Genomic DNA, 26,887 nt, shown 5'->3' with positions numbered 1-26,887 from the left:
CTTATGTGGTTTTTCTAAGGTCCTGCACTCTGTATTCATTAATGTATTTCTGATGGCTCTTTTTAAAAATTTGAGAATTAATGTCAAATACACAAGTCTTGAATTGATTCTGTAAGACTATGTCAGATAAATCTGTTCAATCAGTATCACTGAGCAAGTTTCAGATCCCTGTTAGAAGAGAACTGGAAAATAAATTGGATTTTTTTTTTTAATTTTCTAAATAGACAGTGCATAGTGACTGGTCCCTCTGAAAATAAACAGCAAGGAGCTAGAGAGCAGAGGTCTGGGAGAATATTGAGATACTCACTGGGTGTCAAAGTGGAGGAGTTCAACGTGGAAGGATTACATGAAAACAAATGTGTAGCACATGATAAATTTAATTGAAGTGATGCTGTAGGGTACCTTCTGGTTACCAGATGTTTTTATAGCTACCACTGAAACCTGCAGTCCCTTCTTTGTGCATATTTTTGAAGAGGCGCTTTTCTCACCTCCCTTTCTTATCTTTTGTTATGAGGACCCTCATCTCCATCCTCTCTTTTTCTACAGTCTGTTTTTTGGAACTATCTCTGTTTTCATGATTTCCTCTATTTCCTCCATGGATGATGTCCAAACCTGCCCTGATAGTACTTCTGTCTCCTGCCTCATTTTTTTCTTCTTTGAAGATCTTTGCTCAGATATCTTATTGCTGCCTGAAATGTTTACTTGCATGATGGAAACTTTTCACTTCTTGTCAGGACCTCCCTTTCTCGTCCTCCTTCTCTCCAGCCATTAGGACCATTGGTGGTGTTTGGACAACTGACAAGCTCTTTCCTGCTTTAAATCTTGGCTCCTTTCTGTAGCTTCTTTTTTTCTTTTGGACATTCATTTGGGGGGGGGGTATGAGAAAGCATAAACTTTCTGGGTTTAATATTACACATATGAATCTGATTTAGTCTCTCTAGTCATTCAAACTTCTGTCAAAATCATCACAGGTCCATTTCTTTAGAGAAGTTTTTAAGACTAGTTTCTTTGAGAAGTCTTACACTGTTTTTCTTCCCTTTGGTTTAAATGTAGTCAGTAATGATTATGCTATGGTTTCTGTCTGCCTCATCTGACTTGTAGAATAAACCCATTAAGGAAATTTTTTTTTTTTTGTAGGAAGGTATTTTGCAAATACTTTTGTTCGGTATTTATCTAAATAATTATTCTTGATTCCTTGAGACACAGCCTGCTTGCTCTGATTGCAGAAATCCTCCAATATGTGGCAGTGTTAGGTGGGAGAAACATCAAGAATACAAATGATTTTACAAAAGCACTTTGTCTCATACAAAAAATGAAGCTAGAAGAACAATGATTAATGCAGGATCTGAAGTAACTGCCCCATTTGATCTGGACACTTTTGTAGGCATGAGCCAAGAGTTATTATCTAGAATTGTAGCAATGTTTCTTAAGAATTAAAAATAAGTGTTGAAAGAGCTAAAGGCAAAATAACCAAATTCTGGGACTCATAATTAGTAATGATTATACATCTATGATTTGGTGTGTTGTAGGAGTAATCAGAGGACCCTTTGTGTATCCATTGTATCGTCATGAGAAGTTATTTTCATTATTGGTGTCTTGGACGTTACACAAACATGCACTTCAGAAATGTGTAAGTCTGTGTTGTTTCTTAGGAATCAAGGGACAAAATCAGACAGGAAGATTTCTGCTGAAGACAGAGACGTGCAAAAGGATGAGTTAAGTTAGATGGGTTTGGGTGGAATGAAAAGCACTGTAGGATAGGAAGGAAAGAAAGAAGTTTGGAAACAATGCAGAGAAAAAGCGTTTCTGAGCCTTAAAAGGAAAGAGAAGAGTTTTTTTGTAGAGAAGGAGCAACTACTGTGGGTCCAGAGAAGGGAGCCACTGGCAAAAAGTAATGAGAAAAAAATTTGTACGTGGTTACTGAGGTATATTTAAACTAGGAGAACTGTACCTATATGAGAATTATAATGGTGTTGATTTTTTGTGTGTTACTCTGATAGTACACTAATTTTTCATAAGTGTGAATTGTCAAACATCTCTCTCTTTTATATTTTGATTAAGGTGACTTGGAAATGCATTTTTATTTAAGTAGTAAAAGTGAACGTTAGACCTTTAGACATCCCATACGCAATGAGCAGGTTCTCTGGTCTAGTGAAGTTAATTATAACACAGATTAACTTAATCTGAAAAATAATTTCAATTTATTAGTATTTCATCATCCATAGTCCTCTGGGCAAAAGATATCGTTCTGTTCAGGTAAAGCAGTTGTGCTCCTGAATTCTTCCAACTCCTTCACCTGCTGCTTTTATCTGCAATAAAGTGTTACGTTTTATGCGTGGAGTCCGTATGCCCTTTATTGACCTCGCACAAAAGGGACAGTCCTTTATTTCTGTTTTTCAGAGGCAATATCGAGCCTCTTAGTCACAATATGGTTAAAACTGTTTGTATTGAACCTTCAGGGTAATTACTCGGGTTAATACTGGGGTTGTCGGTGGAAGGGCTGAGAAGTGGGTTGCGGCAGACCAGGTCCTGGGGTGATGCTGAGGAAATGGAGATGTTGAGAGGGGAACTGGGTTGCTGCTTTCATGGGTCTCTACATTGGGATGGACAAGGAGCATCATGGCACCGGAGCCTTAAGGTATCTTCCTTCCCAGGGGCTAAAGGGAAGTTCTGTCTTTAGCAGGTGACAAAAGCCAAAATAGAAGTTCCCTGTCAGAGCCATATATGTCAGAGCCAGCTACTGTCCCTTAGGTTTTCCCCATCTTCTTCTTTTCCTTTTCATCCTATGCCAGTTTATTGTTTTGCTTCTGACTTTTCAAGTTTGTTTTAAAATATTTCCTGTCTTTAGTTCCTCCAGAAAAGTAATTCTAGAAAATAAAAATGCTAATTTTCTAGTATGTAGAAGAAGGTATGTTAACTGTGAACTTTTGGAGTTGATAATCTGGCTTCTCAAAATAGAGAGTTGATTTTGACCTTAAAATGTGGGTAGTTCCAGTAAGGTATTTAATAAACCATGAAAACAGAAATTCTAGAGGAACTATGCATAAATATGCTTTAATTAAGACCATCCTTAAGCTGATGACTTGTTTGTGACTTTAAGCGTCTCTGCTCTGAATGCTGCCTGGAAAGCCAAGCACGGACATGCTCAAACCAAGACCAAAGCTTGACATAAATACTTTAAAGAGCTCTGGTCACTTTTTGGCTGTAAGCAGCCATGGCGTTGAAGAGTTTAAAGGAGGATGGCACGTACCCTGTGCCACAGGGTCCTTCAGCCCCTGGTCTGTGTGGATGTGGAGACCTTCACGGGACACTCGAGGGCTCAGGTCCCTGCCCACGGTGCCTGCCTTGGAGCAAGGGGACATCCACGCCTGCCTTTTCTGCACGACCTCTCCGGTACCAAAGTGCACACCATTAAGAGGAGTTGCTGGATCCAGGGTCTTGCCTTGAAGTTGCAGTACTGATGGTGCATTTCATTTAAGTAACCCAACTTGCCATTTTTTAGTGAGTACTGTGTTTTCAAAACACATTTGGCTAGCAGTGCTGAAAGCATCTTGGTGACTTGGGAGTACATCGCGGGTGGTTACTCTTGTCCCAGAATCGTTTGGTCCAGAAACCAGAGATTCTGTCATGAGCTTTCGCTCGTGTCTATTATTTGATCCCTTCAATTTGCTGAATGTTTTACTTCTGGCTTTTGGGGTTTTTCTTTGGCTTTTTGTCTCATATGCTTGGAAGGAGACTGTTATCTTATCCCTGCCTTGTTCTCTTAACTAGGGTCCTAGCCCACTTCAGGACAGTTAATTTAAGGTCCCCATGTACAGATAGAGTGTAAATATTTAAACCTGTGTTACTGGACACTGTCCAAAAATGCTTCTATATACAAAAAGCAGATTAAGATCTGTTAGATAGGTTAGTGAGCAGCTGAGGAAAGTCGTGTAGCATTACCTGTGGTAGCAACTGTTCGTTGATGTGAGCAGATGGGTGAATGAAAAGAAAGGGCAGCTCACCGTGAACTTGAAGCCAAATGTTTCCTGGGTTTAATATCATGAGTGCTGCAATTAATATACTTGGCAAATAGAAGACATCTTTCAAATAGCATTGTGAAATTACTTGTGGTAGATCATACTTTGCTATGGCTTTGAATGAAGGTCAATGTAGATATTATGTCTGCTGTTCTGTGTGTATCTATATATATGTTTTTGTTTCTTTAGGTTGTACAATGCAAATCTTTGAAACTGTCTCTGGGAAGATGAAGCTTCCAGTAGCAGCAGTCTGTTTTGGAACCAGCTTGTCTTAAGAATACCTGGGAATTTCTACCCATATTTGCCTATTCCAGCATAAATCAGAGGACAATGAGTTATTTTTATTTTTTGCATATTTTCACGCTACGTAACAATTTTTCTTCCTTCTCATTTTGTTCAATGGGAAAAACTTGAGCCAGTTGTGTAGCTGATTCTTACTTCACCACATTCCTCTTTCTGAGCCAAATTCTTGGAAACCACATCACAGTACATGTATTTTTGTGTTTGGGTTTTTTTTTTTTTTCCCCTTTCTGTGACTTATGTCACTTTTTGAGTGCTTTTACCTATTCTGGTTTGAACCTGTCCTTTTGCGTTGCTGAGTAGTCATAGAATCACTCAAGGAATTAAATAATTTCAGACTTACAGAAGATGACTCATATGCTTCAGAAACATTTTTATGGCTGTGCTTGGCTCATTAATACAGGAGTTTAACAGTAATAATATGAGGTATTGCATTAATTGTTGCATACATTTATTACCAAATGACTTGCACAGACAGTGTTTCAGATGCCGTGGACCTAATCATAATAACCAGAAGTGTCCTGTTTGCAAAGGAGAAAATAAGATCCCTTTGTACACTGACAGCAAGCAGATGAAGTTGCTTGCAGTTTTGGAAGTAAGGACTGATCACAGGGAAAGCTGGAATGGATTTTTCTGCTTAAGGAAGGGGAAGCTATGCAGCTTAATATTTGGGTTGATTATAATGACTCTAGTGATGGCATCCTACATACTGACTGGAGCCAAACATGGCCTGTTGTTAATACCGTCTCCCTTCCATTATGGAGCTTTTGCTAGCAATCCAAGCTTAATGGACAATGAAAGCCTTAGTGACATGAAAGACCATTACCAGCCTTCTAAAATGAATATTTCATATGTAAAGGATTATCCAAGCATTAAATTAATTATTGACACTATTACTTCAAAGATAGAGTTTATGACAAGACAGCGCCCTGATTTAGAAGAGCTGAGGAAACAAGAGCCACATGTAAGTATGAGTTGAAGTGTGTCTTAAACTGCTGTATACTCGCTTATTTCAAGACTTTTGGGTCAATCTTTTACTGAGATTAAAAAAAATGCAACTGCTCAGAGGTTCATACAGTGATTTACACCATCTAGAGCCTCTTGATTTAAACCAGCTGAAAAGTTGATTTTGTAGATCACGTCCTTCTGAGTCATGGGCAAAATAGATGGGTTATATAAATGGTCTTGACATCTGAAACAAAAAATCAGACAGTCTTCCGATAGCTGTACGATCTCATTGAATTTTTACCTTGTCTCATGCAAAATCATTCTGACTTAGATTTGCCAGTCACCTTAAATGATAAATAAGAAAAGAGCCTTTCTAATAACTGAATACCAGTGTGCCTTCCTGAAAATCCGGTCATTGCAAACCTTGTATTTCAGCATTAAAAACTGGAAGTTAATTTGATTTGAGTATTACTCGTTTGACCTTAAAAAATAACTCCTGGGGTTGCAGGGGAACTGGGGAATTATTGAGGTCCTTTCTGGCCTTAAAATTAAAGGATTTGTAAAGGTACTCCTCTCCCAGTCCAACTGTTTGTACAGGATTTTGTTCTGGTGTCATCAGAAGAAATAAGTTAGGTCAACTTTGTCATTAAAAAAATAAGGGTTAAAAATGTCCACATAGTGTGTCTATTGTGTTCTCTTACTGTGCTAAGCTGGAAAAGTATAACTGTCAATTTTTTGCTGCATTGACTGAAATTGTTGTTCTTTATGTTGCAGATGTTTTCGGTAATTCCTAATAAATTCCTTCCAAATAGCAAGAATCCTTGTTGGTATGAGGAGTACAAAGGAAACACAACCACAGATCCTTATGCAACAAACTCCTATGCACTGTATTCAAAGCGCTTTCGAACCATATTTGATTACCTCAGGAAGGTATTTTGGAACCACTTGTACCATTATAAGGACAAACACTACCGCCTGCGCTGTCTCCCCCATTTCTACATCATTGGCCAGCCCAAGTGTGGGACGACGGACCTGTACGACCGGCTCAGGCTGCACCCTGACGTTCGCTTCTCAGCAATCAAAGAGCCACACTGGTGGACAAGAAAACGGTTTGGTGAGTAAACGTGTCCCCTGGTATCCAGGCGAGCTGTGTCTATTAAACTTTGACATTTCTTGTATATATTTGGGTTGAAGTTTATGGATTTGCTCCATATTGGCTTACCTTGAAACCACTGAAGTTAATATTTTTGAAAAATCCAGGTGATGTATGCTTGGTAAGTTCCAGCCTGCTTTTGTTTAACGATGTTTTGGGTTAAACTTTTCAAGATGATGCACATTTCATTTGGTTTATTTTCAGTGGTTTGGAAAATCTGGGAAAAAAATAAAAACACTAGATAAAACCAACCCTGTGAATTTGTGAAAGCAGGAAAAGGAACTATTAGGTTGTGATGGGAGATTTAAAGAATAGCAGTGATAGTTTTGTATTGCAAAATTCTGTAAAGCCTTTCTTACAAGAATAAATGATGGGTCAGTATTTGAAATGTGGTGGCTTCAGTCCTTACGGTTCCATAAAAACAACTGTGCTTTGTGGTAGGAGCTTTGTTAGTGTTGCAGCTTTAGTCAAGCACTGAGCAGTAGAGATGCTCTGCATGAGAAAGCTCACTCACGCTGAGGAACCTGCACATATTTTTGATGCTCTTTGCCTGGGTGACATCAATATTTCATGAAGTGACCCTTCGTCTCTGAAGGCAGACTTGAATAGTTGAGGTTATGGCCTGCTGGAGCAAAATGCGTCCACCCCTCATGATTGTACCTTCAAAGGGTGTCTGAGGGCAGTGGGGCTGAGCGCATCATTTTATCCATCTGAAGTGTTTATGTTCTTCTTGTTCTCTCTTCCCCGGGTGCCAAGGAAGGTCAATCTTGCGGTTAGAGACTAGATGAGACGCAGAAGACCCATTTTCAATTCCTGACTCTGCTGAGTGCTTAGTGCCTTCCTTTAAATGCGGATGCATATAACGCTTGCTGTATTCCACCCAGGCTCTGGATTTTCCCACTGTTGGGTCTAGCTGTTAAGTGCTGGTATGCCCTCACTTTACATGACTTCAGTATCAAAGATCACAGGCTTTTCAGTGATATTACTATTCCCAAGAGGAAGATGCTGGTTATTTTATGGTGACATCTTCACTTCTGTTTCTCATTTGCTGTTGCTTTACTGCAGGCACTGCCTTTGGAAAAAGGGAAAACCTAGCGCTGTGAGGTAGATCATTTGATGAGGACTTTGCATCACTACTTTCCTTTGTTGCTTTTCTAAGCTTCCTTGAAATGGGAAACTGTCTCTTCTCATGAACTGCTGTGGCTAACAAGGAATGACACTTTCTGAGACCGGGACACCTTCAGTGCTGCTTCTGTTCTTTATTTTGGGGTCGTACCTTCAATTCTTTTTCTCCTGCATGTGGTGTTGTCGTTTCCATCTCCCTTCCCCATGCCCTGGAGCCCAGAAGAACCTCTAAGCTCCTGCAGGCAGGGCTTTGTTCCTCGCCGCTCGGTGAAGAGGAGGGCTCAGCCACAGAACTGGGATTTCATGATTTTGCTGTGTTCTTAAGAGTTTGTATTTTCTTCCTTCGCAAATGCCGTAAGAAAGTGGCTAAAATAAGTATTTTAGACATTTTCTAAATGTTTGGTATAAATTAAGAGTTAAAGCAATATGATGAAAATACAGTTTTGCTTTTGAGATAATTTAGTTCAGTTTAGGAGATACTGGAGGTACCAGTGTGAATTGAGGAGTCCGACAAAGCCAAACGAGAAGCATCGTGGTATTTCCTGAAGCCCCATGAGAAGGGGGTTCATCGTTCATCGATGAACTCGTTCATCACAGTCAGTGGCTGACTGAAGACAAATGATAAGAATTGCCTCCTGACCTGAAGGTGAAAAGTCAGATCAGTGAAGAAACATGATTTTGGACTTGGACACCTTCCAGTGCTAATGCTGTTCTGCTGGTCTCTGGGTGTGTAGATGCAGGGACTGGCAGCAAAACCACCTGTGGAGGATCATGTCTTCCATGAGACTGCTGGCAGGAAAGGCTAAACCGAACTGATATGTTAAGCTAAAATCCATTATACTAAATAGTTCTCTACACCTACGTTAGCCTCAACATAAATGTTTGGAATTAATGTTGGAGGAGGTAGTGCATCCAAACTCACTAAAGCAAGACTGGACTCACTAAAGCTCAGAAGTGGACCTACCAAACAGGGAGAAGAGTGTCAGAAATCAGGCTGGAGTGCATATAATTTGAGAACAAGGATGAATTCCTATCTCTGTGCTGGCATTCACAAATGCTCCACTCGCACGGTCTTGTGGTCAGCCTCTGGGGATCAAGTGCAGATCCTTGAAGAGAACATTCTTTGCATAATTAAATGTTTTGAAGTTATTTGGTAAAGCTGAAGAATGAGGAAAAATTGCAGAGCTTGTGATCTCATGGAAGGGAGACCCGTAGAGACGACCTTCCAATCTCGCAGGCTGTCTGCCATTGAGAATGAAAGATTAAGTTTGCTCCTGGTGGCTCAGTCCTTTCATTCTGCCTTAACAGTACATTAGCTAATGGTTACTATTAAAAAAAAAAAAAAAAAAAGAAAAAAAAGAAAAAAAGAAAAAAAAAGATAATATGACAAATAGGCTAGCAAGTGAAACCGACAGCCCCCTTTATAAGCCAGCTAGTGGATATGACTCCTATGCTCCTGGCTATTAACTTGGTTTCGTTTGTAACATTTATCTGGACAAGAAAGTCTCTTTGTTCTATGGCATCCTCTGATTCAGTGGGTTTTTATGAGACTGACTAATTTCAGCTGAAGCTAAACAGCCCTCCTGGGGAGGCCCCATTTCGCAAATCACCACTTTCCCGTTTTGCTGGGGTGGTTGATGTTCTACAGGACTTTGTCCCAGCTTGACTGTCTCTCTTTCCTGGCTCTTAGCCACAATTTCTATTCCCATGAGTGGCATGGCAACAAACCAAGGCAGTCTGTAGCACCATGCTTATACTCTTTTTTTCCCCTCAAAACAAATCAAAATACACTGCTGAGATTTCTTCTACCCTCATTAAATCTTACTTTCCTAAAGGGGAAAATCAGAGGGAGTGGACAAAAGAACTCCCTTGCTGAGCTTTTCTCTCACATAATTGATAATTATTGGCCTTGCAGGAACAAGAAAGGGAAAGCTGAGAAGTCCTTCTCTATACTCGTAGCTTTGCTCCTACTCTGTTGCCTTCACAATAGTGTCCTCGACCACTGCCTGCTTGAGAAACTCTCTTGTGGTATGGTAAGAAGCGAGAACACAAAGATGGACATGGGGAGCATGTACAGACAGCGGAGAAGTGAGACTAGATTTGGAAAGAAGAGTGGAAAAAGGAGTATAAAAATCACAGATGTGCCTCAAGATGCTGAAAAATGCGGGAAGAAGGTGATAGTGAACACACCCTGGGATGTAGGGAAGGAGAGGAGAAAAATAAGGCATTATCGTGGAGCTCTGTTTTTGTACTTGTGAAAGACAAAACAAATGATTTCCCAGTTTTCTGATTTTGATAAGTGCGTGTTGATTTGCATATTTGGCATCAGAGTCTGTTCTCAATACAGTAAATCTAGTGGGAGTCCAATATTACTTCAGTTTATATTGGTGCAAATGAAAGCAGAATCTGGTCTTTTATATTCATTCCAAAAGCTAAATTTAGAAAAAAATAAATGCAAGCTATTCATGCAGGAACTATAAAACAGAACACTTAAGATATTTCCTATCACTGAATTTATGGCTTAATCGTATAGTATCTCGAATCTCAGCTACTTCATTATTGGGACTTTTATCTGAGTGTTACACTTCATCGGTCCAATTTTGCGCTGACGTTAGCTGGCTCAGTGCCAGCCATGTCAATGAAGCCGTCTTGGTTTACACCCATGGTTAATCTTGCCCTGCTATTATTATTATTTATTTTTTAACTCCTCTCTTTTCGCTGTTTTTAGGAATCATTCGTCTGAGGGATGGATTTCATGATCGCTACCCAGTGGAAGATTACCTTGATCTGTTTGACTTAGCAGCACATCAGATTCAGGGTGTGCTGCAGAGCGAAGCGGCAAAAGAGCGTGGCAAGATGAACAACATCATAATTGGTAGGGCAAATACAGCCTCTGAAATATGTTTCTGTAGCTCCAGGTTGGTAGCATTGATAGCTGAGGCATGAGAAGGGCATTTCCCCACGTGCGAATGGTTCACAGCACAGAGCCCCTGACGTCGGTTTTCTCTGGTGTGTGTGGATAGTGCAGAAGTTCTTGCCTTTTCCTGGAGGGTGGTTACTTGCTTTGTTAAAAAGTTATGATTATCTTTAGAAAATGCCTGAGCAAGCAATGAATGTCTGATGAACATCAGCATTTAATTAAATCTTTTTTTAAAAAAGAGTGAGAATGACCTTGGTGACTCCTTCAAACGTTGTTTTCATTTTGTTTTCATTACGAGGGGTTTGCCTGTAGTGACAGGATTGTAGGTTCAGGTTCAAATGCTGTAGCAATGTGTCTGGGATAACACACTAATTGTGGTATTACAACATGCAATGGGTGCTGTAGAAATCTTGTAGCTGACTGGAGACAGTTTCCACGATAGCAGCACAGCTCTTCTCAAGCTCCAACGTAAGATACAGGTAGGAAGAAGGACCACCATTTTTTATGTCACCATCCCTATGTAGTCGATGGTGGACCGAAATAAATACGATTAAACTCCTGAGCTGCTTTGTTAACAGCAATGATAATGCAAGTTTCAGGAGCCGGAATATAGAGAGTCAAGTTGAAGCTATCTTGTGCTGTATTTCTTTTCAGGCGTGGAACCTAGAGGCACAGTACAGGATACTATTTGAAGATAATCTTACAGTTTCAGTTGATATTAAATCACCTGATTAGCATTAAAAATGGTTTCACGGTTGTATTGTACCTTATGGAAGACTGGGGTCTAGAGAGGGATCCCTGGATTGCTTTCCATGACACGCAGCGGTGGATCCACCGTGCTCATCCACTGTGGTCCATGGTGCCATCGGTTTCCAGTGCCTATGAGGAATGTCAGCAGAAATTTCTTAATTCTGCTTTTGCTGTCTGCCAAAACCAGAAAACTGAGAGGAAGAGTATTTTACCAGTCTTACTCTGTCACCTCAAAATTTCCCTGGGAAACCAGACACATTCCATGAAAATACTAGTTGTGCAAGACACGGTTCCCTGGTGAAAAGAGATTTTTCAAGTAGGCCTGAAGTCACTATTCTACAGAAAATAGAGACAAGATTTTTGCTGCCTGCCCTCAGAGGGAATGTCCTCAGAATAACCTTTTTTTTGGCCTCATTCTAACCAAAAAAATTAACCTATTGTTGAATGGATGAACTGGTGGCAATGTCTTATGTTGTTTAAACCAGAGACTTGGCTGTAATTAGATTTGTTCAATACTTCCTCAGCCTCCATTTAAGTGTATCATTCACTTTATTAAATATTCAACATTGAGCAAAATTTGCAAGATGGGGTCTTAAGAAATGTTGCCATCAAGGACATCTGCAGATTTTCCTCCTACTTACAATAATATCTCCTGTCCTTTCATGGGTGAAGTGCTTATACTAATTAAATTCACTAATCTATTTGGCAACGTACATCTTTGATTACTTACCTCCTGTTACAGCTTTTTCTGGAGTTCACTTTGTGTTTCTTTTTCCTGTAGTCTCATTTCTTGTTTCATTAAGGTTCTGTTCGCTTTTCTTATTAAGTTTACAGGAAAAGTCCTGAATGATTATACTCATTAAGTCAGTCTTTTATGACCTTGGTAAAAAAAAAACAAAACAAAGCTAGGTAGTCTGAAATGAATCTGTGTGAATATCAGGTTTGCTTGGAATCCTCCATTTTCTTATTTCAGATGACTAGAAAGAAAAAATCAAATTAAGACTACAAACATTTCAGTAGTTCATCATGTTACATTATTTTGAAAAGTTAAGCTTCTCTGTATATTATACTTAGTGGGTAATAATTGCATTTTCCCCCCAAAACCAACATCCTCTTAGAGATGAACCAAAGAGGACAATGGGGATCTAGCCTGAGGCATTCTGAGCAGGCCTTGTTTATTTGTGATCATTAATAGGATAAATTCAGAGGAATGTCTTGTGAAAACACAGTATGATTTTAATCCGCTAATGACTGAGTAAAGAGGTTATACATCTATTCCTTAGGCAATTTAGCAATTCTTATGTTCTTTAAGTTCATAAGAAAATTAATGTATTTTTGGTTGCACTGCAGTAATTTGACGTAATTACTATAGCATTGATTAATTTATCTCATGTTTAGTATGGCTGGTTCTCTTTGCAGATATTAAATCTGTATTACAAACCAGAAAGGACTGCCGTCAAATTGTCAGGAGTATTTTTGGCTGCTTCAGGAAATTAAAATTATAAGAGTCAGCAGAGACCAGAATGATGGGGGGGTTTTATTCCCCCCCCCCCCCTTAATTCTTGAGAGTCATCTCATTTTGGGAAGATTGGCCTTCTTGAACCCAGGCTATCCTGGCGTGACTGCATTAGAGCAGCACCTTGAGTCCCTGTTAATGCATTAGCGTGATTCCGTTGTGTGCCTGTGATCTTCCCTTGCTCGTGCGCTGCCTGCAGATTTTCGATGGTGGCGGCTGATCCAACAATGTCTATGGAGTGTTCTGGTCCATGATGTTAAGAGAATCTGCCCATTTATGTGTAAATGCACTGATTTTATTTAGTTCTGATAACACACGTGTAAGCGGATGTTCTTAGGTTTGCTCACTATATATGAGCTAATTGGAATAAATCCGATAGAGCACCAAATACGATCAGAGGTCTACAGAGCAGAGAGGTATGAAGCAAGATCAGAAAATCTTATAGAGAGGAATGGGTGGCTTGATGAGGTCACAGACTTTAATCTTTGGCATGATTTAGGCAAACATTTTTGAGGGAGCAGTTTAAGTCTAGCCGTTCTTGTCACAGAGATGTAGCAGTGACTTTCCAAGGTCGCTCTCATCCCTGGAACGCGCTATTCTGTAAATCCGTGTATGCAAGTGCTCGCACCCATTTGCATTACACCATCTTCTGATAGCGCAGAAATAGCTGCATGATGTTTTTGTGGTACGGCTATCTCAGCTCTTGTCCTATATTTAGTCTTTTGTGTTTCTGCTTCACCCAGTGTGGGAGCTGGGCTAATTGAGTTTTAATTGACAAGTCAAAGCCCACCGATGATTAGGCAGTGCTTTGGTTAATTAATTTAGAATGGAAAAGCAGAGCTGTTGTGGACACCCAGCTTTAGCCAGTGGACCTGATCTCCTCCTTCTGAAAAGAGGCAAAATGAACATGACAGAAGATTAATGTGTTTTCTAACAACTCCCAGACTTTATTAATGAATCACATTATGTTAAGCTGAAGTTTGGAGCCAGTACCTTTTTCATGTTGAGTTTTGGCCATCTTTTAAAATCTTTATTGGACTTTCCCAGGAGAGGGGGGGGGGGGGGGAAGGGAAATCATGTGCAAGTCTATAAGCCTACAACATTATTATTTTTTCATCTCATTCCTTTTGATTCAAAAAACCTCATTAACAAGAATTAGCTCTCATTAGACTGTCAAAGAGTGGAAGTTTCCAAAAAGCTTCTGTATATGTTTTATTAAATGCTAGTGTGCCACATAAATGCCAGTATTACTTAAAAAGATGGGGAAGATTACACAGTTCAAAACATCGTATCAGATCATTTATTTAGCAGCTGAAGCATCGTATACCTTGTTCTGGCAGAGATGTTACCAACTGTGTTTCTCCCTGTAGCATTACATTTAGAGTAAGCTTCTTTAGAAACTAAGGATGTCAGATTCTGGCATTTAACCAAATGTGTTATTTATTCTATAGACCTTTTGTCTAATAGTAAGTAGTTATATTTGACTTAATCTACATGAATAATTGTAGTTATATAAAAAAGCTCTGATAATGGGTAACTCTCAAAAAGGGGTATTTCAAACCGCAGTGGCACAATTCAGTTCGTTAGTGCAGGTTTTGGTTTTTTTTTTTATATATTTCCTATAGAATCACAGAATGGTTTGGGTTGGAAGGGACCTTAAAGATCATCTAGTTCCAACCCCCTGCCATGGGCAGGGACACCTTCCACTAGACCAGGTTGCTCCAAGCCCCATCCAGCCTGGCCTTGAACACTGCCAGGGATGGGGCAGCCACAGCTTCTCTGGGCAACCTGTGCCAGTGCCTCACCACCCTCACAGTGAAGAATTTCTTCTTTATATCTAATCTAAATCTACCTCTTTCAGTTTAAAGCCATTACCCCTTGTCCTATCACTACAGGCCCTTGTAAAAAGTCCCTCCCCATCTCTCTTGTAGCCCCCCTTTAGGTACTGGAAGGCTGCTCTAAGGTCTCCCCAGAGCCTTCTCTTCTCCAGGCTGAACAACCCCAACTCTCTCAGCCTGTCCTCACGTGCTCACCGACTCTCCCGTTTATGTTCTAAACCTTATTGATCTGCTGAAGTGGCGGTTTCCGCTTTTTTCTTTAGTTTGTGTCAAATTGTACGATCTGTTAGCAAGTTACTTCTCTGAGATCAGGAGCATTACAACCAGCCCTTGGGGTGCTACAGAGAGCACGGCAGGTCTTCGGCAGCGATGAGCTCCTGCCTCCTCGCTGGAGGGTGGGCCAAAACCCTGAGCAGTCTGTTCCAGCCCAGATCAAATATATTTGCATGTGTTAACCGCTAACAGGAAGCAGTGTGGTTAGTGGACAGTAGTATTTCAGGTGGAATTACATAAAACGTGCCTTAACCATCACTACATTGACAAAGGTACAAGGCAGTGTGATTAATCTGGCTCTGGGGAGCATTAACTTGATCAATTTGCAAGAACCAAAGTATGTTGAAATTAATAGAGTCAGTTTTAATCAGTCTACATGAGTTCAAAACTCAGCTGATATCCACTCCAATACAAAGAATGAAATGAGTTACTAGCAGAGATGCTTTTAATTTCCAGGGGAGGCCAGTGCCTCGACGATGTGGGACAACAACGCTTGGATTTTCTTTTATGACAACAGTACTGAAGGAGAACCTCCCTTCTTAATACAGGATTTTATCCATGCCTTCCAACCGAATGCCAAACTTATCATCATGCTGAGAGACCCTGTTGAAAGGTAAGGATCACGTTGCTAAATACGCAAGAAAATTTTCTTACTATAATAATTTTATTTGTTCTCGCTCTCTTGGATGCAAATAAATGTTCACGTGGTATTTGACACAGGTACTTGGTTTATGAGGAGAGCTGCCAAGGGGGTTTATTCTGTGTATTTTGGCTTATGTAATTGTGATAGTGTTTTAAAGAGGAGCATGTGAGTATAAATGCCACAGTGAGTGCCATGCATGGATCTATGAGCTTCTCTGAAAAAAAGGATTTATATGTTGCCAAATGCAATATAACTCTATTACCTGAGCTAATAAGCCCTGGTTCTCAGCAGGGCTGACTAGACAGCGTATGGCACTATATTACAGGTCTCAGCATAAGTGGTCCTGTGAAATGCTTCAATTCATGTTAAATAATAAGGTTTACGTCTTCAAGGGGCATACTGTTGAAAATGACTAAAAGATTGCAAATAGCTCCAGAGTCAGCAAATGATACAAACTTTTTTTAATTTAAAAAATGTTTGGTGCAACATTCATTTAAATCTTCACTAGACAATTTTAGCTTACGCAGCCAACAGCTACTTTGGAGTTCATCCTTGGTTGTCCTGACTTTGCAGCGAAAGGGCTCTGCTTTTCTGAAGCTGTGGGCTGTTCTTGAATGGTTCTCCACTGTGTTAACCAGGAATGCCCTTCTTTCCACTCGCATTTTATTTTTTCCCTCCAGTCTTCCTCCAGATTTCTGGCACATTTCTTTCCACTGTGTCCTCTGAAGGAGGGTGATAATGATGAGGGTAACGGGGAGCGTGGAGGGGACGGAGGCAGAGTCCAAAAGGATCAGACCAAGGCGGGGTGTGAATTCCTTCTCTCTGTAGCTCCATGGGGATATCCCAGATACTTTGGGCTAAGTCAGTGCTCGAGGGCAAAGCCCCAGCAACACCCAGGAAAGAGAAGGGGATGCAGATGGTGATGGGGACCAGGCTCTGGTGAGAGCTTGGGTGCTGGGAGAAGAGCAGGCGTGGGTGCTCGTGCAGGGAACCATACCCCACTGCCCGGCAAGGACGGGTGCTCCTTGACGAGCTTCCCCGAGGGTAGGACGTGGCTACCGGTGAGAGGCAGAGCTGTGTGAGTGCTTCCCGTCTCCCATGTCAGGAAATACAGCTCTCAACTTCTAATGGCATCTCCTGACCTCAGGATTTAACAGATGGTAATTTTATGCGAGAGAGCTGGCTGAAGTGGCTTCCTCGTGTAAATTACCGACAAATTCCCTGATTGCTTTAACCACCCTCTGTAATGTGGGTGTAGCTCTTTGCCAGCTTTAATAAGGGTGAGAGAAAAAGTCAGCTTCATCTCCCTTACTGTATTAATGATAAAACGGTTTCTTCTTGTTTATGATTCCCTGTGCCCTTGTTGCTGATAACTCATCTGAACCACAAGGAGCAAAAGCAGCCGTGGCAGCTTCATCGGTGATGCAGGGCAGTTGCTTTGCAGTAGCCAGGAGGACGTGGGTGCTGCACAGGGTCTGGGACAGGGTCTGATCTAACCTGCACAGGGTCTGGTCTATCCCCCACCGGGGGATATTTGGAGGATGTCAAGGTTTGCGATGGTGGGTGTCAATGATGCCATTATTTCATTGTAGTGGAAGGTGATTGAGGGTAATGATTTCAACTAGCCCGAACAGCTGAAATCCTAATCAGCAAAGGTTTTATTTCCAGGCAGATGTCCCCAGAATTAAAAACAGATGGAAAGAAACATAGAAAATCTCAACTGCCCTGCGGAGAGAGAACTTGTCTTCAAGAACATAGTTTTCCATAAGATGTCAGCAAGTCTTTAAAATGATGCATTTATTTTAATGGATGATTAGAAATACTAGGCAGTCATATTAAACCTTTTAAATAAAATTGCAGCCGGGCCCATTCTGTACGTGATGCCTGCCAGCTGATTTCCCCCCAGCAAGAAGCTTTTCACCTGCTCTGCCAGGAGCAGTCAGTCCTGCCATCCCTGGGACAAGCTGGGCAAGCCCGAGTCTTGATGTACACATTTTTCTGCAAGCAGGAGATACTGTTGTGTGCCTCATTTAGTTGAAGGTAGCTGGCTTTGTCCCTTAGCTTCTCCCCATCTTGTCCTCGTACCCTGTGCTGGTGGGGTGGCTCCTTGATGGGGGCAGCATGAGGGATCCAAGGTCTGCCATGGCAGAGGGAGAGGACACACGTGATGCCGTGGTTGTGGTCCTCAAGCACCGGTGGGCATCACTTTGAAATAGTCTGCCCGACTGGTCTGGTCCAAGCTTGGTACCCTCCCTCCGCTCTGAGATGGAGTTTTTTCATTTAAAGAAAACTGTCTGAAGTGCATTTGCCAGACTGGGAAGAACGGGATAAAAATCAGGGTCTCTCTCTTTCTTAGGTGGTGATTCCTACAGATAGTGCTGGGTGCCTCTGCCTCATCTTCTACAGTTCGCTATGATTTTTCTTTTAAAAAGTGTGTAAAAATTGATTTAAAAGCATCCTCCAACAAATGTATCCCTTTTCTTCCTTTCAAAATGAAGAGACAGTCTTCATTTGTTTCATACGGGAATTAAAATCCTGTTCTTTTAAAACACTAACATAAATAATGAGTGCAGAGGGGCTATTCCTGTGCTTAAGTGCTTTGCTGGATTAGGGCCTAAGCTTTCTAAATTAAATGATGAATTTTTAAGTACCTGTGGAAATCTAGGGAAGTTAAAAAATAAATAAAGTGCAATACAAAAGGTTACTGCAGCAATAAAATGAGACCTAAATAAATCGATTTTTTTAGATCATTTCTTAGACACCTGTGTTTTTTGAAAAAGGCTGGAAGATATCTAGGATTTCTTGAATTTTGTCGAGAGGTGGGTGCTATGGAGGCATAATATTTGTGCTGCAAACACACTTGGGGAAGTGACTCCTTCTCAAGTGTTACAAAATTAAAACCCTGTGGCATTGTTGGGGTTCTGGTCATAGTTTCTAAGCCTAAATGCAAAAAAAAAGTTAAAATACCATGTTCAGCAGTTCTAATATTTATGCCGTGTCAGAGCATTTCCTTTATCTCTGAACCATGTTTATCTTGGAAAAGTTTAATCAAGGTTTCAGGGATTAGTGCTAAAGTAGATATTTTACTTGCCTGTAGGTTTTGGCTTGTTTCACCACCCCCACTCCCCAAAGGGATTTGAATTTAGATAACCTTTTTTTAAGTGATATTAAGCAATTGTAAAACTTGCGCTAAAAATGTGCAATGAGGGGATACTCCTCTGCTGGAACTTACAGAAATTCCTGTTGCTGGTGGCTTTTGCTCCCAACAGGAGCTGATGCAGGGGCTCTGCTTCCCTGCAAGCTGCAAACACGCATGGGCTCACGTCCCGCTGTCCTCGAAGCCGAGGTGGGGCTGCTTGGGGAAAGCAGCACTATGGACCGTAGCACAAATGTGAACCCTTCACCTAGCTGTAGTATTACAGCTTAAAAAACCCAAGAGGTGGAATGCTGTAAATCGGAAGGTTTTGATGGAAAGTCAATCTAGGATCAGAGGTGGAGCTTTCTGCAAAAAAACTAGGAAATCTGGACTCTTTCCTACTCTTGATGGTGGCCAGCTTGGTAATCATATAAAAATCACTCTTTCTAACCCATCCCATTCCTCTGTTGGTTTTGAAATCGGCTTTAAGCTTTTGAGATGAGGACTGTTTCTATCCATGGCAGTGTGGAGCACCAAATATAGAGGGGTGCCAATGTCAGCTGAGACCAGTCCTACTGTTCGTAGGCAACACAGATTTAAAGTATTTACACTTGAAAAATTTACCTTCAGGAGAAAATACTGGCTCGCACAATTACTAGGGTCAGGTTCCCAAGGGATGCTGACCTTGAAAGCAGGGGTGCTGTTTAGCAACTCCATTCCTCTGAGCCAAAACCCATCAAAATGAATAGAAAATGTGTCACTGGCTGAACAGGCTGTCCGTGGCACAATGTGACACACATGCACCCTTTCCCTCGATTCACGTAACTGATTGCCATTGTCATGTAAATAAATCTTCTTTCATTTCCTCTGTCCTTTACTTACACGTATCTCATTCGCAGATTGTACTCCGATTATCTGTACTTTGCAAGTGCTAATAAATCTGTGGAAGATTTTCATGAAAAAGTGGCAGAATCACTGCAGCTGTTTGAAAATTGCATGCTGGATTACTCACTGAGAGCCTGTGTCTACAACAACACCCTGAACAATGCCATGCCCGTACGTATTTCCAAGAACATTTGATTCCTTGCTTGTTTAATGGTACGTTGTGTCAAGGTTATTAAAATACCAAAATACTGTGCAAATAAGCATCAAGAAATAAAACTTTCTCCCTTTTCATTTGTAAAGCAGATGACATAAATATATATGTAAGCATGTAAAAGCTGATGTACTGGCTCAGCTGTCTCCTCAGTCTGTTCCCCGATGAATGCCAACAGTAATAATACAGTCTTTCTATTGTGCAAGTGTATGGAGAGCACATTTAGTGAAGATTACAGTTTAATGTGTAAGCTTTTTGCAGATCTCTCCAAAAAGTAGCTCTGGCAAGGATCTTTGTGGTGCAGAATTGCCTCAAAATCAGAATAAATTATGTATTCTTTCTCAAGAAAAGACTACCAATAACTAGATAAAACCTTTCTCTTTTTTAAACTGTGCACATCAGAAAATGATAAAAGGAAATACAGAAACTGCTGGCAGGGGAGTGGAGAAGTATTACAGGCTCAGTATGCCAAAATTCACATTTTTAGTGTAGAACTGACTTCAAATTTTGCTTGAGGGCGGAGAATAATATGGAAGAGGTTGACTTGAAGTATCATGTCAGGCCGGTTTGCCATTCAATCCTATTTTATTTGCTCAGGCTGTAAAGGACTCAGAGGGAATACTTCCCTCCTTTGTCTCCGGGGTGAAGTTAATTGCCTCCTCCACTCGATAAAATAGCCATAAAAGAGTGTATCGCACAGCTTGAGCCCCGCAGCAGTAGGGCAAACAGGACATTCCTCTTACTTACCTTGGCAGGTAGAGTGGAGCTCCTCGTCTTTGATGATAGCCTCCAGGACCTCCACACACACCAGTTGCTGCCGGGTGGTATCACAGTACTTTCCAGCCATCTGCTTGCACAAATGCGTTTCTTTCAGTGTGGGGAGAGAAAGGCAGAGAGAAAACCAGAAGGAAAGTTTGTCCTCTTTTTATCTTCGTCCTTAGGGTGCAGAACCAATCTTCATTTGTTGTCTTAGGCAGCCCTCTGAAAAAGATACTTTTGAAAATGAGCAGAGGATGCCTCTTTCCAAAGAGCCACAAGCAGGTGTTCATAATAAAACACAAATGCTAACTGTGCTCCTCAACGGGCTTTTTTTAGCTGTTTCTTCAGCCAAGTTGCTAAAGTCTGTTATGTGCATGGTTTGCTCCATACTGAAAAGGTAGGGATTATTTTCCCTGGTGAGCTCATTAGATTGCTAATTGTGCGACTACGCCAGAAGAATTTTATTTTGTTATTTGTTAATATATTCCTGAAAAAGGAGAGCTGTCATAGACATTGTCGCTGCTGATAGATGCTAACCTGTAAAGAAAGGGGTGTTCGTCAGCTTATCCTCACTTAGAATCAGTGAAAAGTATATTACCCGGAGAAAGGCACGCGGAGCCAGGGTGATCAAACTGAAAGTGCAAAAATGGATATTGTTGAGGGGAGAATGGCTTGGGAAACTCTACTGATGCCTTTGATGTATAGGGGGAAGTACTGGAGCTTTATGGAAGGAGACAATCTGGTTCCAAAGAACAGCGATGAAGAAGAAGTCAGTACAACACACTGTATAGGGAAGAAAATCAAGATTCTTGCTGATCACAAGAAAAACGAAAATTACGGGGACATATTAGTTAAGATTATGGGGACGTACTAGTTAAATTCCTTTTTCTGATGAAAAGCTTTAAAAAAGATTGTAAGCCCATGCGGGAAAGCGCTGCAATCCCAAACTATAGCATGCAGCCAATGCTTGCCTTTCCCTCATCTCCATCTCCCAGGAGAAAGAAAAGCAAAACCCATCACTAAGCTGCACGTTTGCCCCAGTGTTTGGTGAACTGGGGCATTGACTGAGGGCTGGAGTGCTGCCCTGCCAGTATTATTACATGTTAGGCTGGTGTTTTAATCAAATAAGACCTTTCAAATTCTTCTGTAGCACATGTATAAAGAAATCTGCTAAATATGGAGGCTTATTGTTATAAGCAGCCAAAGACACACATCAGAATCATACATTATGATAATAATGACTTAGCAATAATTCAAAATATAGCTTATTTTACTGGAATTTAAGTGTCAATGTACGTCACATGAGTCAGTGTAAGAAGGGAGTCTATTGTTATCTGACTTCATGGGTTCTGGGGTAATGCGACTTGAAGATGTTAAGTCTCTTTTATGAAAGATGCTTATGACTTGAGATTCATGTTTCTCTCTTCTGAGCCTGAAGGGATTTAGAAAAATATTTATAAGCGCAGTTGGAGGTTGGAGTTTTCAGAACACCAGACTACCCTTTTTATGTTTCAAATTGTTATGTAAAATTGAGGAGGGAAGAAAAACAAGAGATTAGGTCAGGACAGGCTGAAAAACTGCCTTTTCACATCTCTGGTCTAACAGTCTGGCGCTCTCGTTGCGTACTCAGACACTGTCTAGCAGCCGCTGCTACTGCAGCTTATATCTAAATCTGATGATTGCAATCAGAGGATAAAGCAAATACACCCAAATCTAATTCCTGACACCAAATCAGAGTATTTGTACTACTCATGGCAGTGTGATCTGGCGCAGCTGATAGTCAAGGTGAAATAAGCAGCCTTAGGACCTGGAGAAGGCAGCAGGACTGAGCATCTCCCCTTCCACTGCTGTTGAGGCAGGGGCTGAAAGCCCTCAGGTTCTCTCTGAAGGCTGGGTCATCCCAAGCACGGAGGAGCGCAGAGGTGAGGTGGCCGAGCATCCTTCTGCGTACGCTCGTCTCTGTGCTTTTATGCAGACCTTGTGTGCAAGCGCACAGCCAAGCCCTTAGTAAAAATCACATCTTTAACCAGCAGGGAGGCCATTTGCAAAGATTTCCTTAAGCTGCACTGGAAACAAGAGGAAGATTAAAAAAATATTCAGATATTGTCTTTTTATGGTTCCTCGACAGCACATATTTGGGATTTTTGCCCAGGAGGCAGAGATGAGTGTTAGTTTGTTACTGCTGGAAGGTTGTAAGATGAATTAATTTATATTTGTTTTGGGGGGTTTGTGCTTACAGGTAAGGTTACAGGTTGGACTCTATGTTGTGTATCTTTTGGACTGGCTGACAGTTTTTGACAAAGATCAGATACTCGTTCTTCGCTTGGAGGATCATGCATCAAATGTGAAATACACCATGCACATGGTATTCCAGTTTCTGGATCTGGGTAGGTGTCTTCTGGCTGTTTTGAGAAAAGTGTGAAAAATCATTATTATCCTTCTTCTATGTCATTTTTGCTTTATTAAGACACAAAGTAGAAGCACGGGGATCGTCTTGAAGGATGCATTAATCTTGTTGCCTGGAGTCAAGCAAAACTAAAATTCCCAAATTCCCATAGAAAGGCTGGCATTAGAAGATCTTAATAAGACTACATCAAGAAAAAAAATCAAACCCATTCAGAATGTAGGGATATATCTTACCACACGGAAGCCAGTCCTGCTTCTGAAGGCGGTTGGGGCTTGTTTGTCATGGGCTTGCATGGGTGCAAGAGCTATCATCCCACGCAATTTAAACAAATGGAAGTGCTACCGTGATGTGCATGCTGTTGCCAGCATGCACCAATCCAGAGTCTAAATCCGAGTATGATGAAAGGTTGCATTTCTAGCCGGGGAGAAGGGGGAAATTGTGTTTTTGCTGTGTTGATTGAGACATCTGTTGCTAATCCTCAGAGAAAGGCTGGCAGACAAAATGTTGCCCAATGTTGATTTGACAGTAGCAAGAGGATGAAAATGTGGCTGCAAAATAGTCTGGCTGGTCCAAACACTGGTCTAGATGATGAGAAAGTTTGAATGTAGCAGATTGAGCAGATGAAGAGCTTGGCATCTTCTTCCTGAATATGGTTTATGCTGGAAAAGTCTGTGGATTTTTATCTTGCTGAAGTACATTGTCAAGGGCTTACATTTATCCCTGGAACAGGGGCACCACTATATCTGTCTAGCACTTTGATCCTACTGACAACCTCAAAAACAAACAAAAAAAGGGCTTACATGAGTGAGGCTTGTGGAGTTTCTACCAGGTATTAAACAACTCACATCATAAAATGAAGTAACAGTATAAAATAATTGTAACTCCAAAATGGACACAAGTTATATTCAATGTCATAGTTGTTTTCTAAAACCAAATTTTTTCCGCCAGAAATGATTTGTGCTGCTTGTTGTAAAGACGATTAATTAACATGAAAGGAAAATGTATTATTTCCATATTTACTAACAGTGATTTATTTTACTAATCTAAGCCTGTATTCAATATTCTGAAACATCATCGCTGCTAACACAAATCCCATTTGTCTTCCCTTGGCAAACCTTCTGATTTAGTCGTTTGTCTTCTTTAGCGTGGGCATTTTTGGTGAAATATTTTAAGGTAATATTCTGTTTTTCCACAGGACCTTTAAGTGAGAAACAAGAAGCTCTGATTACAAAGAGTCCTGCATCAAACACTCGACGACCTGAAGACAGAAGCCTGGGACCTATGCTACCAACAACGAAGGCAATTTTAAGAGATTTCTATAGGCCTTTTAATACAAAACTGGCACAAGTTCTTTTTGATGATGCTTTTTTATGGAAGAGGACATAATATGTAAATTTAGTGCCACAAATACAGTGCTTAAAGGAGTTTTTATTTTTTTAAATTCTATTTTTGTGCGTGGATATTTACATTTTTTCCCATTCCAAAGAGAAGCCGATTGATGATGAGCTGAGACTCTCACCTTCAGTCAGCACACTTCACGACAGTTATACCACATTTTCCTTGTGAGAATGTAAAGCATCTTGTTTATCAGTTTATTGCAACTTCTTTTACCCCAGCAAAAGAGTAGAGTGGAAAAGCATTAGTACAAAGATGATGTCTTACACTCTCCACGGGGATGTTGGAGTTTAACCTTCTCTAAGATGCTGCAACACAGAATTAGCATCAGTTTCCTACAATTACGCTTATAATCTCATTTTCAGTATACGTTATTCATTCATTTTTTCAAACTATCAATGTCATTTAGTCATTAAAATTTTTAATTGAATTCAACCTAAAATTTTGTTTCTTTTTGTCAGCATATTCACAAATGGTCTTCACTTGCACTAAGGTTTTAATGATTCCTTAATTCTGAAACGAAGATAAGGGATAATCGCATTTACATAAATTTCCAAGTCTAATTTATATCATCAAGATAAATAGGCATAGCTCTTGTAAAAGAAAATTTTATATTCCAGGTAAGAATGGATGATTGAAATCTAAACAACAGGCCACATTTAGTGTTTAGTATAGTGAATCCATTGTCTTACACATTTTGTTCATGTAAATTTGAATACGTATCATTTATTCATATCATTCACACATTTTTCCCAGGAAACCACTAATGGGCTTGATGTAAAGTCCATTGCTGGCCATGGAGAGCTTTTATGGAGTTTTGTCTTAGGTCCTACACAATTACTCTTCTCCATTGCAAAGAAATATGCATTTTAAAATCAATATGAAATCTTGTTATTATATGCATAAATGGACAGGATACAAAGTATCTTGTATCCTCATAGAAAGGATGTGTTACCTAATGAATTAGTTGCACATTATGTGTTACCCTCTTCAGGAAAGATGTCTACATCTAGTTAAAAAGGTTGAGATATGCAGACTTGAGAAAAAAACATTTTAAAAGTTATAGAGAAACTTTGGTCTATCTGCAAGTTTTTTATTTGACTAAAACGGCCGGATTTCTATATAAACGCACAGTAATTCAATATTTGATTTCAAACACACCTGGTTAGGGGGACCGTCAGCTACAGTCTGCAGTCTTCCTGCAGGTGGAACTGGCCAGCCTAGTCTACATAAGCTAGGGACTTTTTTAAGAGACAAATGAAAATGCTGCATGTTGATAATTTCCTTTCAAGGGCTAAACTGATCGTTTCTTCCCTGCATGCATGTTGAGTGGGTCAAATGAAGCTGGTATCTAGCTAGCAGGTATCAAAAGCCCAAAGAATCATCTCTAACTGGCTTCATGTGTCCTTTCGACCTTTATGCTGGACCCCACAATACAGCTCACTGACAGATTCACAAATACATTTAGAAATACTACAGGGTAACTATTCACCATCCTCCTCCACGGGGACACGTTATTCATCTCCTGTGTTTCTAAATTGAGAAGTAATGCTGAAAACTTTGTGAATCCTGAACATTTCACACACAAATATGATGGATGATGGGAGATTTTTTTGTAACAGAAGTCCTTTTCTAGGTCCTTTGCCAACTGGCAATGAGCTGTTTAAAAAGGATTCAGTCTGGTGTTTGGAAAGCCTAAAATACGTAATTTAGGGAAGTAGTTCTAGACAACCAGAACAGATTAGTTCTAGTTCAGAAATACTTACAGACCAAAAATGGTTAGAGAACTGAGAATGGACTATTTTAGTAATACCAAAAAAGTATCGTGGCAGCACGAATCAGAAAATCAGAAAGAATTCACCACTGTTTGCAAATGTAAAATTTTCAGTCAACAATTTATTTAACTAAAGACTTCTGCCAGCTGTGCTCTGAATTAGTCAACACTGTGTGGTCAGGATAACTATACAGAATGTTTGTTAACCTGATCTGCCATGGTCAAATATTTCCATTTAGTTGTCAGCTAAAACCATGATCCAATGATATTATCTTACCAGTCCTAAAAGCTAATGGATGTATCTGTCGTTATCATTTAGTGTGAGCATTAATTCCATGAACAAATCACACACACTAGTTTGTGCCACCCTATGTATGGTGCTGAACTCTTAATTTCTGCCTGCAGACTTCAGCAGCCCGCCACTGTTCAGGGAGATTCTATCTGCCCCTTGTCTATGTATATAATCTAAATCAAAACATTCTTCACGGTCAAAATTTCTGTTTTAGGTTGACTCATACCCACCACCCTGCTAGATCAAGACCTTGCCTAGTTCTGACTCAGAGGAAGGAGAGAGGTTGAAGGTTCCCTGTACAAAGATGGACAGTGGTGACCACGTGTGCCCAAGGGTTGTTGAGATCAAAGAGAGAGCTGGTGGTCCACTGAGTGTCATCATGTTGTGCTGTAGCACAGGAACACATGGGGAAGGGGCTATAGCTGTGGTTAGAAGCCCGTGGTCCTTCTGAAAGTGAAGTCTCCAGTGAGGCTGCTTTTATGTCTCCAAAATACGATCTCTTGATTTAACACGTTGCAACCTTATACTGTTGGGTTGTGGCGT

General features: G+C 40.5%; 1 protein-coding gene across 1 annotated transcript in view; it reads left to right on the top strand.

Moving 5' to 3' along the window:
• Nucleotides 1–24,720, top strand: part of CHST15 (carbohydrate sulfotransferase 15) — a 48,888-nt gene extending 24,168 nt beyond the window's left edge. Inside the window, exons 2-8 of the mRNA XM_052799488.1 lie at nt 4,209–5,283; nt 6,042–6,381; nt 10,274–10,420; nt 15,299–15,455; nt 19,521–19,677; nt 22,716–22,863; nt 24,079–24,720. Of these exons, the coding sequence (XP_052655448.1) occupies nt 4,696–5,283; nt 6,042–6,381; nt 10,274–10,420; nt 15,299–15,455; nt 19,521–19,677; nt 22,716–22,863; nt 24,079–24,269 (1,728 nt within the window). The 5' untranslated portion in view covers nt 4,209–4,695 and the 3' untranslated portion in view covers nt 24,270–24,720. The remainder of the gene's footprint in view (nt 1–4,208; nt 5,284–6,041; nt 6,382–10,273; nt 10,421–15,298; nt 15,456–19,520; nt 19,678–22,715; nt 22,864–24,078) is intronic.
• The last annotated feature ends 2,167 nt before the right edge of the window (nt 24,721–26,887 follow it).

This window comes from Harpia harpyja, chromosome 10 (genome assembly GCF_026419915.1).
Source record: "Harpia harpyja isolate bHarHar1 chromosome 10, bHarHar1 primary haplotype, whole genome shotgun sequence".
Taxonomy (NCBI): domain Eukaryota; kingdom Metazoa; phylum Chordata; class Aves; order Accipitriformes; family Accipitridae; genus Harpia; species Harpia harpyja.
This window is presented reverse-complemented; position numbering and strand designations above follow the sequence as displayed.